The sequence below is a fragment of the Xenopus laevis genome, chromosome 6L (genome assembly GCF_017654675.1).
Source record: "Xenopus laevis strain J_2021 chromosome 6L, Xenopus_laevis_v10.1, whole genome shotgun sequence".
NCBI classification, from domain to species: Eukaryota; Metazoa; Chordata; class Amphibia; order Anura; family Pipidae; genus Xenopus; species Xenopus laevis.
The window spans coordinates 153554592-153573123 of record NC_054381.1 but is presented as its reverse complement, the minus strand read 5'-3'; the positions used below and the strand labels follow the sequence as shown (position 1 = coordinate 153573123).

The 18532-nt window shown below is 38.5% G+C and overlaps 1 protein-coding gene across 1 annotated transcript in view; it reads left to right on the top strand.

Moving 5' to 3' along the window:
• adcy8.L (adenylate cyclase 8 (brain) L homeolog) overlaps positions 1–18532 on the top strand; it is a 189580-nt gene that overhangs the window by 111975 nt on the left and 59073 nt on the right. The window contains exon 8 of the mRNA XM_018268263.2: positions 12608–12805. Within this exon, the coding sequence (XP_018123752.1) occupies positions 12608–12805 (198 nt within the window). The remainder of the gene's footprint in view (positions 1–12607; positions 12806–18532) is intronic.

The window sequence follows — 18532 nt, the reverse complement described above, 5'->3', positions numbered from 1 at the left end:
TACCCCTAAACACATAGTAGCATGCTGTATATACACTGCCTATGTCAAGAATAATACACCAGAACACATGGCGGCATAAATGCAGTGCCAGTTTCATGTAAAATACCTCCCAGAACACCTTGAAAGGTACCATAAATGTAGTGCTAATTTCAAATTTAAACCCCCAGTAGACAAATGACAAATTCATTGATGCAGGTTTAGGGGAGCCTTAGAATTTGTTAGAATTTACCCTTCATTAGAATTTACCCATGGGGGCTCTGATTTTACAGACATATGGGGGCAGATTCACTAAAGGGTGAATTGTTGCCAGCGAACACTTCGCACTCTTTGAGCCACTTCACCAGGCGAAAATCACTAAATGTGAAGTTGAGTCCTGGGTGCCGAACACTGGCGACTTTCCACTAGCGTTACTTCGGCAGTGAGAGCGTTTCAAAGTAAAATTACACTAGCGATCAGTTCTGTCTTCGTTTGTCCTCTTACGCTTAGGTCAATTTGAATAGGGCGGGTACATTAAAGTCGTATGGACGTTTTTATTAGAGATGGCGCAAATAATTGAAGTGGCCACTTTTTTATTACAAATGTCGAAGGGACCTGAATAAAAATAGATCCTCTAATGCCCTAGACATGAGCCCACTGTAAAATGAATGTTCCATGCCCCTCAAATGTCTGGCGAAAAATGTTAACACAAAAAAGTTCAATAGTCGCCACAAGTCAGTAGACAAGTCGCCAGTTACAACTTTAACGCATTTTTGGCAGACAGGATATGATGTCACTGACATAAGATTGGGGAGGATGGAGCTTCATTTTAGCAGTTTGCCTGGTCTGAGGTGGTGAAGTCAACTCTGTAGAAAGAGTTAACGTTCTGTAAAATTCACACTGTACTGAATTTGCAAAATCGAAAAGTTGCCTGCCGATAGAGTGTAAACTAACACTAGTGACGGTCCCATTCGCTAGCGAATTCTCGCCTACACATGTTAGTGAATTGGCAATGTCCCTGTGGATGGGATTTCTGGTGAGATGTTGCTAGCGTTGGCCACTTTGACCTTTAGTAAATCTGCCCCATGGTATCTCCGATTTTACAGACATTTGGTATCTCGGCCCACGAAGTGTTGGTGCCGTTATGCTGGTGACAGCCTATAAATTCATTTTAAAACCTTTTCTTGTGTGTTTGAAACCACCTCTTGCCTAAAACCCTTGCTCAGAGGTTCACAAATGATCTTCCTGGCTGCTCTATGCTGAGACATGCCCTTGCCCAACCAATGTAACCATGGAAATCTAACACATTGTTTGCCCCATGCTGACAGGCAGGGCACATTGAAGGCATGAGAAAGTTATAAATAACACAAACAAATGAAACTCAACTCTGCACTTCAGTCTCCCGCTCAAGTTTTTCTCCTTAAGAAAGGCAGGGCCGACAGAACTTTGAGCAAAGAGACTGCCCTACGTTGCAATTTATTGGTTCTAATAGGTGAACCAGAATTCATGGCATTTTATTCATTTATTATGGATGGCATTTGCTGTCCTCTTTCATTCTTTTTATAGGTCGTTATTGCTCCTTCTGTTTTTTTCTCTGTTCATGCATTCTCTGTTCAAAGCTACTGGGGGAGAATAATTGCCCAGTCACAAATCGCTTATTCGAATCGGAATCGCCAGAGGGATGGCGCTCGGAACGATTCGTTTTCCGAGCTTGTCCAAAGTTTCCTTGTGAGGCAACTTTGGGTGACTTCGGAAAACAAAGCGATGTTTTCAATCTTTGGTATGTGCCTTCTCTTTATTTTTTTCTGTTGATAAGGTATCTGAAGTTCTATGGCTCCCTAGTTTTATTGTATCGCTTTGTTTTAGTGGAAATGTAATTTGATCAGGGGTGTTCCTGCTGAATTGTGCTTAGTACAGGGGAATACCTATGTTGTCATAGTTTTATGGGATCTCTCTGTACAGACAATTAGCAAACTTAGGGGGCTGTTCCTGCTGATTGTGCTTAGTACAGGGGAATACCTATGCTGCCATAGTTTTATGGGATCTCTCTGTACAGACTATGAGCAAACTTAGGGACTGTTCCTGCTGAATTGTGCTTAGTACAGGGGAATACCTATGCTGCCATAGTTTTATGGGATCTCTCTGTACAGACTATGAGCAAACTTAGGGACTGTTCCTGCTGAATTGTGCTTAGTACGGGGGAATACCTATGCTGCCATAGTTTTATGGGATCTCTCTGTACAGACTATGAGCAAACTTAGGGACTGTTCCTGCTGAATTGTGCTTAGTACAGGGGAATACCTATGCTGCCATAGTTTTATGGGATCTCTCTGTACAGACTATGAGCAAACTTAGGGGCTGTTCCTGCTGAATTGTGATTAGTACAGGGGAATACCTATGTTGTCATAGTTTTATGGGATCTCTCTGTACAGACTATGAGCAAACTTAGAGGACTGTTCCTGCTGAATTGTGCTTAGTACAGGGAATACCTATGCTGTCATATTTTTATGGGATCTCTTTGTACAGACTATGAGCAAAGTTAGGGGCTGTTCCTACTGAATTGTGCTTAGTACAGGGGAATACCTATGCTGCCATAGTTTTATGGGATCTCTCTGTACAGACTATGAGCAAACTTAGGGGCTGTTCCTGCTGAATTGTGATTAGTACAGGGGAATACCTATGTTGTCATAGTTTTATGGGATCTCTCTGTACAGACTATGAGCAAACTTAGAGGACTGTTCCTGCTGAATTGTGCTTAGTACAGGGAATACCTATGCTGCCATAGTTTTATGGGATCTCTCTGTACAGACTATGAGCAAACTTAGGGACTGTTCCTGCTGAATTGTGCTTAGTACAGGGGAATACCTATGCTGCCATAGTTTTATGGGATCTCTCTGTACAGACTATGAGCAAACTTAGGGACTGTTCCTGCTGAATTGTGCTTAGTACAGGGGAATACCTATGCTGCCATAGTTTTATGGGATCTCTCTGTACAGACTTTGAGCAAACTTAGGGGCTGTTCCTGCTGAATTGTGCTTAGTACAGGGGAATACCTATGCTGTCATATTTTTATGGGATCTCTTTGTACAGACTATGAGCAAAGTTAGGGGCTGTTCCTACTGAATTGTGCTTAGTACAGGGGAATACCTATGCTGCCATAGTTTTATGGGATCTCTCTGTACAGACTATGAGCAAACTAAGGGTCTGTTCCTGCTGAATTGTGTACTTTACAGCGGGGTATTCCTGTTTCCATAGTTATATGGAATCTTTCTATGGCAAAAACAAACTATAGGGATAATTATACTAATGGCTCTCCCCTGCCTCCTTCCTGACATTAAGATGCAGAGGTGGCCACAGCCTGCAATGGATCCCAGTGTTTGCTGGCTGCCCTGTGGCTGCTGATGCTCCACTCTGCACCTTGTTCAAGATTTATTATTTGGCGTGAGGTGCAACGTGCAACAAGTTATTTGATGGATCTTCGATGAGCACTTTTCTGTGGCCCTAGTGCTTTTGCACCCCTATTGTTTTAAGGCACATATATGGTAAAACTTTATTTTGATAATGGTACAGGTATGGGAACTATTATCTGGAAACCTGTTTTTATTATTTTAATCCAATAATTTTCATTTTTAAAAATGATTTCCTTTTTCTGTGTAATAATAAAACAGTAGCTTGTACTGGATCCCAACTAAGATATAATTAATCCTTATTGGAGGCAAAACCAGCCTATTGGTTTATTTAATATTTACATAATTTTCTTGCAGACATAAGGTATGATGATCCAAATTACGAAAACAGAAAATTACCGATCTGTTTTCCAGAATACTGCAGGTTCTGAGCATTCTGGATAGCAGGCAACCCTAATTAACAGAGAGTTTGGTCAATCCCAGTGGTGAACCAGGCCCATAAAAGTTGATTCACCAACAGAGAAGTACAGAAGAAATGAGAAGGAAGTCTAATCTAGACAGGTCTGAAACCGAAGGTAGTTTATTGGAAAGAAAGTTATAACAATAAAGATATGAATCCCAAAAGTCAGAAGAAAACCAATGGGCGACCTGCATTTAACTATATGAAGTTTTCTAAGACTTGAATAAGTTGAGGACTAGACTAGAACCCTACTTTAAAAACATTTTACTTAAGCCTCAAGCTTTTGTTTGAAGTATGTTTGGGCCTAATTCATCTTGGTGATCATGATGGAAAAGTTGTCTATTTCTCTCCAATTTTAGTGTTTATTTTCTTATTAGGTGTATGGTTCAGCAATAGATTGAACTTGGACATTTCTCTTGAAAATTTGAGATTTCAAAAATGTTTTTCTTCCTACTACCATAAAAGCAGGAGAAACACCTGCGCCCCAGAGGCTTTTGATTGTATGTTGTGACATGACATATAGGATTGGGTTTCCTATGATTAATAGGCAGACATGGTAATGCTTTCTGAAATGAACTAAGGGCCACTAATTGTATTAAGGCATATGTTGTCCCCTATAGAACTGTTTGTTCCACTGACCTTTACTGAAAATATAAATTGCTGATGGGCTTGACTACAATGGGTTACCCTTGTTGTAGATTATTTTTTACATTTAAGAAGACCAATCAATTGTCTTAAATATGATTAGTGTGTAATGACATGTATAGTTGGACTGTCAAGTTATTCACATAATAATATTGATCCCAAACATGTCGTTTTTGGGATATACGTACAAAAATGAATAAACTTTTTCCTGTATATTATTCTCAGGTCTCCATGAAGTTGAGATTCTGTAAATTTCTTAGGGAAAGCCAGATATCCTTCTCTTTAAGAGTTAAGAATTTCAGTTGGTCTTTGTAAACTGATAAACAATCTTTTACAGCACATACGCAAAAAAATCATTTTTCCGTGGGTGATGTTAAAGAGTCATTTTCTTAATGACCGATAAAGCCAATATTCTGATCTGGACCCTTCTTTTTCTTTACTTGTGTGGCAAGAGCACTTTGCTGTACTTATTGCCTATAAAGGGTAATAAAAAGGTTCATATGTTATAGCATAGTACAGGTTTGGGACCCTTTATCTGGAAACCTATTATGCAGAAAGCTCAGAATTTTGGAATCTCCCAAAGACTTAATTTTCATAAATTTTTTGAAAATAGTTTCCCTTTTCTCTGTAATAAAAAGGGAAAAAAAGAACCTTGTACTTGAACTAAGATGCAATTAATCCTTATTGGAGGCAAAACAATTGTATTGGATTTAATTAATATCTAAATAATTTTTTGAAGGCTTGGAGAACCAAATTATGGAAAGACCCCTTATCCGGAAAATCCCAGGTCCCAAGCATTCTGGATAATAGGTTCCATACCTGTATTTACTATTTTAATGATTATTTATGTAAAACATGCTATTGCTAGGAGCTGAAGCACTCCTCTCTCTGTTGTGTCTAGCCTTCACAGATTCCAACTCACTTGCTGCCTTCCCTGACCCATGGCTTAGGTATAGACTTTGTTGGCTGCTTTCTGTTCTCACCGTATGACTAGGGATGTAGCGAACGTCGGAAAAAAAGTTCACGAACTTCCGGGCAAAAATGCGAACGGTTCGCGAACGTCACAAACCCCATAGACTTCAATGGGAAGGCGAATTTTAAAAGCTAGAAAAGACATTTCTGGCCAGAAAAATGATTTTAAAGTTGTTTAAAGGGTGCAACGACCTGGACAGTGGCATGCCAGAGGGGGATCAAGGGCAAAAATGTTTCTGAAAAATACATTGTTGACACAGCGCTGTGTTTTGTGCTGTAAAGGGCAGAAATCACACTACGTCACTCAGGTGATGTTTCTGGACACGGAATGTGAACAAGCTCACACAGCTAGCTGGCAGTTGTTTGAAAATGAAGAACACACTGGGCAAACAAATTGAAACAATGCCTGCAAGGTCAACGTATACACTACAGCAGTGGATACGGAATATATTATTGCTGCTTGAAAAACGTCACTCAGGTGGTGTTTCTGGAGACGGTATTATTATTGATATTTAGACAGAATGTGAACAAGCTCACACAGCTAGCTGGCAGTTGTTTGAAGAACACACTGGGCAAATAATGCCTGCAAGTGCACTACTATTGGTGCACTACTATGAACAACAGCAAACAGCACTGGACACGTTAAAGAACAGTAAGATAAGTAAAATAAAAAAATATGTATATGTATATTAAAAAAAAAAAATTACTCTGGTTGGTGCTGAACTACTAGGAGCAGCACACCAGTCCCACTCCCCAACACAGCTAGACTAATAGCACTGGGCTCTTATAGTAGCAAAGTAAAAAAACAAAAAAGAAAATAAAAGCAGTCCTTACAAGGACTATTGGGTTATTACAGCAGTCAGCAGATGAGATCAGAAGCAGTGCCCACAGCAGCTACATACAGAGCACTGCAGTAGAAGGTAGATTACTAGCCAGCAAAGCTACCTAACCTAAAATGTCCCTCAAATCCCTGCAGAGTTCTGTCCCTACAATACAGAGCAGTATCAAGTAGATTACTAGCCAGCAAAGTTACTATCAACTGTCCCTCAAATCACTAACAGCTCTCTCCCTACACTAGCTCTTCCAAGCACACACAGGCAGAATGAAAAAACGCTGCAGGGCTTCAGTTTATATATGGAAGGGGAGTGGTCCAGGGGGTGTGGGGGTGGTCCAGGAGGGAGAGCTTCCTGATTGGCTGCCATGTATCTGCTGGTCTGGGATGAGAGGGCAAAAATAAGCGCCAGCTAAGGCGAACCCAAATTGGTGAACGTCGCGCGATGTTCGCGAACATTCGGCGGACGCGAACACCCGATGTTCGCGCGAACTAGTTCGCGGGCGAACAGTCCGCGACATCCCTACGTATGACTGGCTGACTTTGCCGCTGGTCAATTTAGCATCAGTCGAATCCTTGTTGGTGTTGCTGCAGAAAGCCTAGGGGGTACAAAAGGTGCAGAACTGGCATACATGGAGGTCTTTACCTTTGCCAGAATTGGTAGAATTCACCCAAAATGGCAATTACACTCGCATTTTGCTGTCCCATCTTGAACCCATTTTCTTTAGGTCTGCTTTGATCAGGGATTCCTCCAAGTACATGTGATCAGGAATGAAAGGTCATGCTCAGCCCTTATTTCCACTGAAGTTGTGCAAACATGAGCAGTTCAACCATTACCTATGCAACAAACCTTTGTTTCCCTTTTGAGACTTTTTTGATTGATAAATAACATCTACATTCCTCAAAACCACCATGAACATCAGTACTGTTTCGTGCTTTCCTTATTAAAACTGTGGACCTCTTTGGTTGGATTGATTAAAAGCAGACCGGATAAGAGATTTTCCTATAATTATCTAAAGGAATGAAATGTTAGAGGTTTGCAAGTGTATAGAAGAAATTTGTGTGCTTAGAGTCTTCTGTAATTTTACTAAAGGATATACTCGGCCTCAACTATCGGGGTGGAGATAAACCAGAAAGACAAATGGCAAGACAGTGCACAGGAGGTTTCAGACATGTAGAAAAATGAACAAGATTAGGAAGTGATGTGTGACAATTATAATAGATGCCAGTCACCTGCTGGACCTGAATAATCCAGATGTTCAGTTTTTCTGCAGAGAATCTCTATTCTAGGCAGGACTCCTGAGGATATTTATGGATGACGTAAATAAAACGGACTCATTATTTACAGAATTTACAGAGCTAATATTAGCAAAGAAATCATACATTCCCAGAGAAATACAAAAAATAAAAACAAATGTGCTATCAACCCTAGCTAATCACTCTCTAGTATTTTAATTTTTTGGCAATCGCGAAAGAATTAACGATACCAAGAACCAGTATGTTGGACTCAGGATGTGCCTGGCACCCACTTGACAAGGCCATTGGTTGCTTCTGCTCCGCCCTGCCAACGAATTTGGAATATGACTCCAGGATGACTTACAGAGCAGTCGCAATAATAAACTTTAAGTACTTTGCTGCTATACAAAATATCACATCTGTAGGCCCCCGTTGATAATACAAAATATATATATTTCTAGAGTTATCGCTTTACTTGGTTTTATCACCTCACAGTGGTAACAATCACACATTGTAGGGGATTACATGGTTGACTAAGGGACACCTCATAGACTTCTTCCTATATTAATACAGTGTATATTAATATCTAAGTTTCAATATGCTCCTCTAACTTATATCATCATCATGATAGCAGTGATCCTACCCTTACTTGTTATGCTCTCATATGTGGGTGAGTCTGGTTTAGGTGCCATAAAAAGACTATTTTCCAGAACAACTGATGGTCTTTTTCTTTCTATGGATTAGGGTACACCGTTTGCACCTATCCTGCTAAACTAACTCTGTAAACATCTAGAAACTTTAAAGTAGTTCCTCCTGAAAATTCCTGTATGTGACTTGTTTTAAAGGATCATCTCCATGTAAAGCATCTTCAGTGCACATAACCATGACTAATAGCTCAGCTACATTACAGGCCACTGCACAGCCCCAAGAAAGAGCATTTGTTATTTGGGAGCTTGCTGGTATCTTTATTACTTTGGTTAACCAGCAATGAGCCATATTCTGTTGGTCTGGAAAAAAAAATCTGCAATATATGCCAAATCTTAACCCTGGAAAGTCATATTTTTTAATTCTTTATACATAGGGGCACATTTACTAAGGGTCGAATATCGAGGGTTAATAAACCCTCGAATTTGACCCTTGAAGAAAAATCCTACGAATATCGAATTCGAAGGATTTACCGTAAATCCTACGATCGAAGGAAAAATAGTTCAATTGAAGGATGAAATCCTTCGAAACGAATGATTCGAAGGATTTTAATCAATCGAAGGATTTTCCTTCAATCAAAAAAACCTTTGAAAACTGATGGGGAAGGTCCCCATAGGCTAACATTGTACCTCGGTATGTTACTGCCGAAGTATGTAGTCAAAGTTTTTTTTAATGAGACAGTACTTCGACTATCGAATGGTCGAATAGTCTAGCGATTTTTTAGTTCGAATCGTTCGAGTCGAAGTCATAGTCGAAGTTCATAGTAGCCTATTTGATGGTCGAAGTACCCAAAAAATACTTTGAAATTCGTATGAGTACAAACAGAATGGGTTTAATCCAGTAAACTGACGGAGTAATGGCCCCTTTTACCCTGTAAACTGAATTAAACAAGCTTGAGCCCATCTCCAAGCCAAATAAGTCTAATTCTGTGTACAATGAGTTTGCTGACTGAATAGTCCAGGTACCTTAATCTCAGGTGTGTTCATTTAGATTTGGTTCTATAAAAAGTCTCAGTCTGCAATAGATTTCTGTCTGCTTTTAGAGAGAGACGAAGTTCTGAAACACAGGAAAGGGTTCAGAAACAAAGGTGAAGCCTGCTAATGATTGAAATTTATCTTAAGTGCAAGTAGAACTTTTTCAAGCCTGGTGTACATTGGATAACCCATCTTTAAAAGCCTTCCATAAGTAGATAAAGTAGTGCAATTTGGTCTTTGTTTATATCAGTCAATAGGTAATTAGAATTACAATCCTGTACATAGTAAGAGTTGCCCATTATAAGCCATATATAGATTGACAATAGGAAAATACTTCAGAGTTCTGTCTTTGTACACAAGACTAAAACCACCCTAATTCCATGGCTCAACACTGAACATAAGACCTTCTTAGATTCATTTCACCAAATGTTCAGCTTTGGCCTTCTGAAGTTATCCCATTCTTTAAGATGGGAATCCTGGATAGCAGAAGTAATGCAACCCTGCAGACAGCAAATGTTTATAATATGTAAGAAAGGAACTAGTTTCTTCTTCTCCATAATGGTGGGTGAAGTAAGCAGGACTACGTCCGGGCCCAGAGGAAGAACCTTTTGTATAAAGCTGCCAGGTAGATTTGTGTGTATGAATTGTGTATGTATTTCTAAGAAACCAAATTGATATACTGTATTCATTCTTGTTGCCTTCCTTCATGTCCTCACATTGGGTGGCTTTTTTGTAGCCCTGTGTAGTCTCTTGCTTTGCTTGTGTTAAATTAAATATTATTTGTTTCTATTGTAATTATTTTTTTGTGATTAGAAGATTTTCCCAGTAACGAGAGAATGTGGCTGGAAAGTTATCAGCTACTAGATTCACACATGGGGTTTTCATCTTTTGCTTTTGCTTTCAGGAATCCCCAACCTTTGATCCCATGATCCCAATTTAATGATAAAAAGAGTTGGGGATCAACACAAGCATGAAAAATGTTCCTGGAGGAACAAGCAAGGGAATTTGGTAGACCCTATGTGGACTGGAAGTCTAAAGGAGGACCTGTTTGGCAGTACATCTTGCCATCGGGTCAGAAATTCAAAATAAAATGCCTGCTTTAAGGGGCACTGGGAAAAAAATCCAGTGAGCAACATTTACTTGTGAGCCACTGGTTGGAGATCACTGTCCTAGGGGTATATAAATCTCACATGGGCAAAATTATAGTTTTGATTAAATATTGTAAAAATCCAATGGATCCAATGGCATTTTGCCTAGAGATGAGATGAATAATCAAACATTTTTTAGCAATTCTTAGAAGCAATTCTTAGAATCCCATTCACTTTCTGACCATGAGTATATTTGTGAATGTGTGCCAGAGGAAAGCTTTCCTGATGTTTAACACAGCATTATGGGAAGCATTCTATGAATGAAGATTTTAATGGTCACACCATATGCTACCAAAAAGAAGGCCAGAGTGGCCCAAAAACGAGTTAAACGTCCGCCAATGACCCAGTCAAAGCCTTGATCTCAGTCCAATAGGGAACCTGTAGCACTATCCAAAAACATTGAGGTGCATCCAACTCACTCTCAGGTGTAAAACTGGTACATATCTCGTAGACATAAAGCTGTAATTGCTGAAAAGAAGCAACAATGGCAAGCAATGACATTTTAAGATTGCATTTGGGAAATTTAAAATTTTCAAAATGTAATTTTAAACATTGCTGACATATATTTCATAAGATTTTTTTTGTAATATAGATCAAAGTCCACATTTTTTTTGTTTTTTTAGTTTCAATGCTTGAAATAGAAATGTGACAGAGAAGACAAATTCAGGATAGGATTTGTGATTCCCTAAAATGGCAGAATTGGCCAGGAGTGAGAATGTTTTTGCAAGGTGCTGTGTACTATATAATAAACAAACTTTATACTATGAAATTATTCAATAAAGGCAACTTTTTTAACAACCGCAAAGGTGTAACAATTCAAAATAACTGACAATGCAGCGATACTGACTGTGTACATTATTTGCTATTATGGTCTACATAAAACCTGCCTAACTGCTAGATGATCCAAAGGAAGGTGAAATAAACTCATCTGAAACCTCAGAGGGGAAAAATTGACTCAATATGGCTATTGGACCAGTCCCTGGATCAACTTTGCGCTAAAGGCTAATTTCAGTAAACTTGTATTTTCAGTAACGTGTATTCTCTCACCTCTCTCTCTCACTAAAAAGCCATCCATACCCTTCTTGAAGCTATCTAATGTACCAGCTAGTATAACTTATTTAGGGAGAGAATCCCACAATATTACATTATTCATTGTAACAAACCCTTTCTGAATATTAAAATAGAGCCTCCTTTCCTTTAATGAACAGATTCTTATGTCTCCTGGAAGGACCTTCTGGTAATTAAAGCATCAGAGAGTTTATTGTATGGTCCCTTTTAAATTTATACATTATCGTATCTCCTTTTAGTTTTTAATTACACTAACAAAGTAAAGAAAACACAATTAAACCAAAGTAAATATTTTATTTCATATTTCTCTCTCTACAAAGAAGACCTCTCTCTCTCTTACTTCCTATATATATATACTACACGAGACACACAAATATCCTGTAAACGATATCTTTATAAACAATGCTTAGTGATGTCATCCGTTCTAAGTCATCCGTGATGTCATTTGTGTCCCATGACTCACTGAAACTTCTGTATTATAATAAATAATGTACCCCCTGTTGTAAAATTGTTTTCATATGTTTATGGACTTCTGAGGAAGAGATAAAAATCAGACAGAGGAGAAAAAAAGACACAGAGACAATTCGCTGCTCTTTTAGACTGATTTAAAATAATTTAAAAAACAATTTATAACATGAACTTGGATTAACGATGGCTTGTAACAGGATTAACAATTTTATTTTTTATTAATTTAATTGGCTGTAGTGTTTAATAGATTCAGTCCAGCATGTATTTCCACCCCACCATGTTCCAAGAACTGTGTGGAAAGATTATTTATTCCACTAAAGTGTCCAGCAACTCCTCTACAACATTTAGCTTGTTCATACATCATAATTAACTTTGCCTCCCTCATCATTAACAGTACATGCATTGTCAAAGTTTGACTCTTCAAGATCAACCACTCACCAACCAAATTTATTCGACAATCAATTGAATAAGAGCCATTAAGGTGCCTGTGAAATCGAGAAAACCAGCCTGTTGGTTGATCTTGAAGATGGAGCTTGGTAACCACTTTGCTAGACTGTTCCTGATCGAGACAAGATCATTTTTAAGTTCTGTAAGCTCTAGTGAATGAACTGCATGGAATGCTGTAATGACTTGCGATGCTACATGACCTAAAACATTGCATTTTAATTCAAAAGGGGACTAGCAGTTTTATTCTTTTTGCATGTGCTTTCCCCTAGACTCTGGCTGCTCTAACAAGAAACTCAATAAATCTGCTTCCAAACCATCTTGCACAAGCTTTGCATGTCCAATCTGGGCCTGAGGAAATTAACAAGCGAATAGAGCACACCATCGACTTACGGAGTGGCGATAAATTGAGAAGAGAGCATATCAAGCCTTTCTCACTGATGTTTAAAGACTCCAGCCTGGAGCATAAGGTAGCTGGGTCTGAATAGCTGAATAGCTGATATTTGCCAATTAACTTGTCGATGTCCACCTCACTACAGGAAGACACAATGAGACGTCTGGTGGTCTGTTTGTCACTTTTATTGCACACTACAGATGGAGTGTCAGCTATTGTGTACATTCATGCACTAGCATGCCATTGTATGCTCTGTAGTAGGGAGCAGGCCCATGCTGCCAGCTCAGGTAATAAGTATGGAACCATGGTTGCTAGGCAAAGGGAACACTGGAAACCCTCTCGTTAATTGGCTAACACCGCAATGCATCAGTGTTTGGAATAACTCACTCTCCATCTGTTCTCATTTTACATTTTATTTTATAACATGCATATTTTTTAGAGGCAACTTAATATGTTATTTTACTTTTAAAACAAGTCCCTCAACATTCCCAGCTCTTCTCAGAAAAACTAATGTGATAAAGGAGAAAAGATGTTTAATTTTTACATATTCTCTTTATGTTTTTTGTTTTCATGTTCCATGTGAATAATACTAATACAGCAAGACAACCGTTTTGAGCGAGATATAACAACAATGATGCAAAAAACAGGTTATTCAGGGCTTCTCCCAAAAGGTTGTGGGATTATGGTGCATCAGAAAGTGGTTTTAAGAGCATGGACAAAATGTCTAGATAATTGCTGATTGTCCCATCATGTGTGAGACTAAACTTTACTGCGAAAGGGCAAGGTCATCTCCCAAAATGAGACGTGGCTAAGGTCAATCAGGTCATGGTGAGATTGGGTCATGTGCTTGGACTAAATGTTTAGATATTTCAGCCAGGAATGTTGGAAGGTATGCAAGCTCAGAATGAAAATGTATTGTTATTTTGAACATGATTTCAATTTCCTTCAAAATTTAAATAAACTAAATTATCTGCCTATGGTTAGTCACTACAAAGTGAGCATATTTATAGGATATGACAGATCTATGAAGATCCACTTTGTAGCAGCCGATATAATTATAAACACCCTGTTTTCATAGTGGGGTTATTAGATTAGCTGCTATGATATTGATCTATAATACTAGACTCATATTCAGGAAAGAAAATGTTTAATTTTTAATTAGGTGGTGGGCAAGGATGCATGGAATAAAGGATTTGGCTAGAGGCTTGGCCCTTTTTTTAACACTTTTACTAACCTACTGATTTGAAAAAAATGTGGCAATTCTGCTGAACTTAATTGTGAACCCATAGATGCTAATTTATTAAAGCTCGTACCTTGTGTTAGGTCATCCCAAAGTAGTAAAACATAGAGAGATCTTTATCTTGCTTGCGTTTCTTTTCCACCAATTGCTTGTTTTCCCCACAATCTTTTCTTAAAACCATGAAGAAAAAAACAGTTTGCCATGTTTTAGAAGGTGAACAGACACACTACAATACAACAAGGCTCATTTATGACCTGAAGCGCACGTGCCGTGCACAAACATGGCTGCAAATTTATTCCCACATTGAAGCCATTCATAAAAAGAACTTCCTGCTTGCATTTTGGTGTATTTGCGCTGAGCATCAATGTGCCCACCCAGCCTACACTGATAAACAGTGTGTGTCTATTGATGCTAGGAACTCCTGAATTACCTCCACTCTTTATGTGGTTTTAATTCCAGAGTTACAACAGCAAGTTACATCAATGGTCATTACAGATTGCACCAAGAAAACTGGATTTTAATGTAACAGGCACACCAGACCTGACACAATCCTCACTCAACATTCCATCTAAGTGCAATTTGTACGCTATGCTGCATTCATAAATGATCCTTAACATGCAATATCATATATTTGAGTGGAAGGAGGTTTACAGTATCTAGATTGGGGAGTCCCCAACCTTCTATGGAACTAGGGGGAGACAGAAGAGGCACTTGCCTAGGGCGCAATGAAGTGGGGCACCAAGCGCGTTCCTCTTGTTTCAGCTTACCCCTGGTCCAGACCCTTTCTCCCCCTCCAGCACTCTCCAACGTGCTTCTGTGCCCACTCTCTTCCCCCTCTATGAATTGAAATATCAGGCGTGCGCATGCGCAGTTCCTGACACGCGAGCATGTGCACTCTAACCCATGCCGGCAAGGGGGCATATCGGCTGGCTCGGTTGCCTTGGGCACCCGGCTGGTTTGGCTCGGGCCTGGCCACAGTGATAGCAACACAAGTATTAGTTCCAGGGGTGCCAAATATGGGTTATTTGTACGTCCCTATGTGGACTGGCAGCCTACAGAAGGTTGTGTTTGGCAGTACACCTGTTTTTTATGCAACTAAAGCATAAAGTGAGGAATTTGCAAATAAGTGCCTGCTTTGAGGCCACTGGGAGCAACATCCAATGGTTGCTTAAGAGCCACTGGTTGGGGATCACTGATCTAGACATTTGGCTTATGTGGTGGGACATGGTGAGCCATATTAACCAAATATCTAGATAAAGCTTGCTCTCTTTGTAGCTGTATCAGTTATGGCTATACCAGAGGCATAATTAAAAAACTGTAACTGTAGAATCAGACATCCAGTATTTATAGCAGTTATGGTAGACAGCCCTAAATTACAACCAACAAATGTAGAAAAAAGGTCTTCAATGTGATTTCATGGGTTCATGGGATAATGTCAACCCAAACTTCTGCCAGCAGTTTTTATTGGATTACAAAACTCATAGAAAACACAAGGCAGATATGAAGCTAGTTCATGTTTAGAACTACTATAAAACCCCAATCCAGTGGGGCCAGCGTATTTTTTCAAATCTCTTATATTTGCATAACCATCCTAATATTTCTTTCATCTCACTCATTGGCTTTTGCATGTCTGTTTCTTGCCAATTCTCTCCCAGCACCTCCTCTATCCTATCATTACTGTTAAGTTCAACTCCATTAATTCAGAGTCATCAATGAATCCCATATCATCAGAGAGATAATGATCCCATCCTAGAGATTTGCAATACCATTTACTGCTATAAAGCGGAAGAAGGTCTTAAAAATGTGGACTGAATCACTATGGCTGTGATGAAACACAGCCAAAGTAACCATATAAAAGCAATATTTCACAAAAAACACAATAATGAAAGGACTTTATGCATTTTAAGGCTTTTTAGGTTTTTTTTAAGGAACTGCTTGACCATGTATCCTGATATAGGTTTAAATACCATCTTTTCTTCCTTTTGGACAATCAGGACTGAACTTTGATTGACCAAGACTTAGAGGTCATAATAAGTGTCAGCTACCTCTTCAGCCCATCAGATGAGTGCCAGTTGAATGAAATTTAGACAAATTAATTAAGACAATAATTATATGTAGTGTTCTATACAATTGCAGATGTAATATATATATATATATATATTAGTGTATTAGGTACAATATCAGTACATAACTGAAAGGGTGATACTGTTTTAAATTGTAATCCCCATTCTATTTTTTAGCTTCTCACAGCATTGATTTAATCTAGGGAACCAAATATTAATCAAACATTCCAGTGCATGCAAAGGTGAGCACATATTTGTGCACAGATGGTAACTTGTTTAAGCTAAATGTCAGCTTCCCCCAAGGATATCTGCAGATATTTATTCCCTGGTTTTTGTGACATCTCTGTCATTATTACAGTTTTATTTCCCTATTCCCCAGGTATCACTGATGTAGGAAGATGATAGCAGATATGAACATTCTGATACAAATGAGTATAGGTTTCAGGTTGGTTGGCACCAAGCTAAAATGTAATGGTTCCTTTTGAATTAATCCTAATGATATTTATGTTCTTGAGTCATGTAGGAGTATCAGAGGTATCTCAGTGCCCAAACCACTGTACTTCCTCTGTATCCCAACGGAACATTAGCTGCTCCAACACAAAGAATAGAACTGTAGTTGACTATGTTGTTTAAATGTACCATTTACATATAAATCCTTGTGTGCCCCTGAGATGGTAATTAAAAAACACTTGACAGCTGCTAAGCAAACAGCTTCTAATATACATGTTGCAAACGAAACAAGAACCCAAACAATAGTGTCGGATATCAGGGGCCAGAAGATTCCACATTTTCATTTTTTTCTGGTTAATCATCATAACAAAATCTGCATGATGGGCAGGGCATTTTGTCATTGTCTGCAGCAATTAGTCAACACATTTTGAGAGGAGCCTTTTAAAGGGGGTTAAGTCAGAAAATACAGGGGTTATTTATTAAAGTCCGAATGCCAAAAACTCTGAAAATGCTGTTTTGTTTTTTTGTGGGAAAAAAACACAATTTTTTCAGAATTTATTAAACCCAGAGGGTATTAAAAGTACAAAAATAAAAAAGTACTCCAACTCAGACCTGCCGAGTTCATGTAGAAGTCAATGGGAGAGGTCCCACAGATATCCTGATCAGCATTTGGTTTTGTGCAATAATCCAAAGATTTTGGGGTTTTGGCGGAAAATATGAAAATATGAAAAATGTGTACGATTAGATTTTTCTGTGTCTTTTTCAAATTTTTTCCCGCACAGGAAATTTTCCGAAATATGTATTGATTTATAAGGGGAAAAAAACCTGTGCTGATTTGGTTAGAGTAGTTTTCAGAAAATATTTTCAGACATTTTCGCATTTTGATAAAAAAAAACGTCTAATTGAGCTAACCTATACCAGTGCAGTGCTATAGTTACATTTTTGGTGCATGAGGTGCAAGACTCTGGAAGTAGGTGGCAGGTGCAATAATTATGTGAAGGAATGTCTAGTAGAAGTAATCATTGAAGATGTTTCAATACTAACTCCTGCAGCTTCTTCAGTTCAATTGACTGGTACGGGAAGTCCTCAGCATGTAAACTCTTCCAATAATCCAAAACAATGGTGCAGTGTAACTATTCAGAGAGGTCACAATCACATCTGAGGACTTTCCGTACCAGTCAGTTGAACTGAAGAAGCTACACGGGTTAGTACTGAAATGTTCTCAGAGATGACTGGGCAAGTCCAGTTGCTCTAGATTTACTTCTGCTAGATATACCATGACCTGAATGAATGGAAACCTTCATAGACATTTGTGAAGGAATATTGCATTGTGAGTAAATAAATCTAATTATGCTGAAATGAAGCATTTCATTAGTAAAAGAGCCCTAAAGTTACTTACACTCTGTAATTAATTGTTTATGAATGTGTATGGGGAAGTTGATTGAAAGCTGGAGGTATCAGAGTAATTCCAAATCATCTAGTAATAACCAATAGCAGCTTCAAATTTAAAGAACAACTGTTAACAATTGATTAAACCCTGTAAGCACATGGGTAATCTCTTTGTACCCTGGAGACTTACTGGCACTTCCATGTTTAAGTCAATTGGTCTGCTGAAGGCTGGTTGCTTTTCTTTGGAATAATTCAAGCGTTCCAAGCTTACTGTAAAATATCTGAATATATACAGAATAAATATGCATAAAAAAAAAAAATATATATATATATATACATTTTTTATTAAAATATATATAAAAAAAGAAATACTAACATGGGGTTAAAAACTTAAGGGACACGATTAATCTGTCTGCAGTAGCAGTAATGATGCATAAAGAGCTTTAGCGCTCATCTATTCTTTACATCAACATTTATTAAAGGCATCTTTTGAAGCAGATTACCTCCATATTAAATAAACACTTTGATTTAGTTCCATAATACACTCATAGAACTCTAAGCCTGGATACGGAAAAGACCATTCTTTATCCGATATCCTCCTTGCTCCATCTGTTACTGGAAGGTCTATTCCTGAAGTATTATGGGAATCAATGGTTGCCTC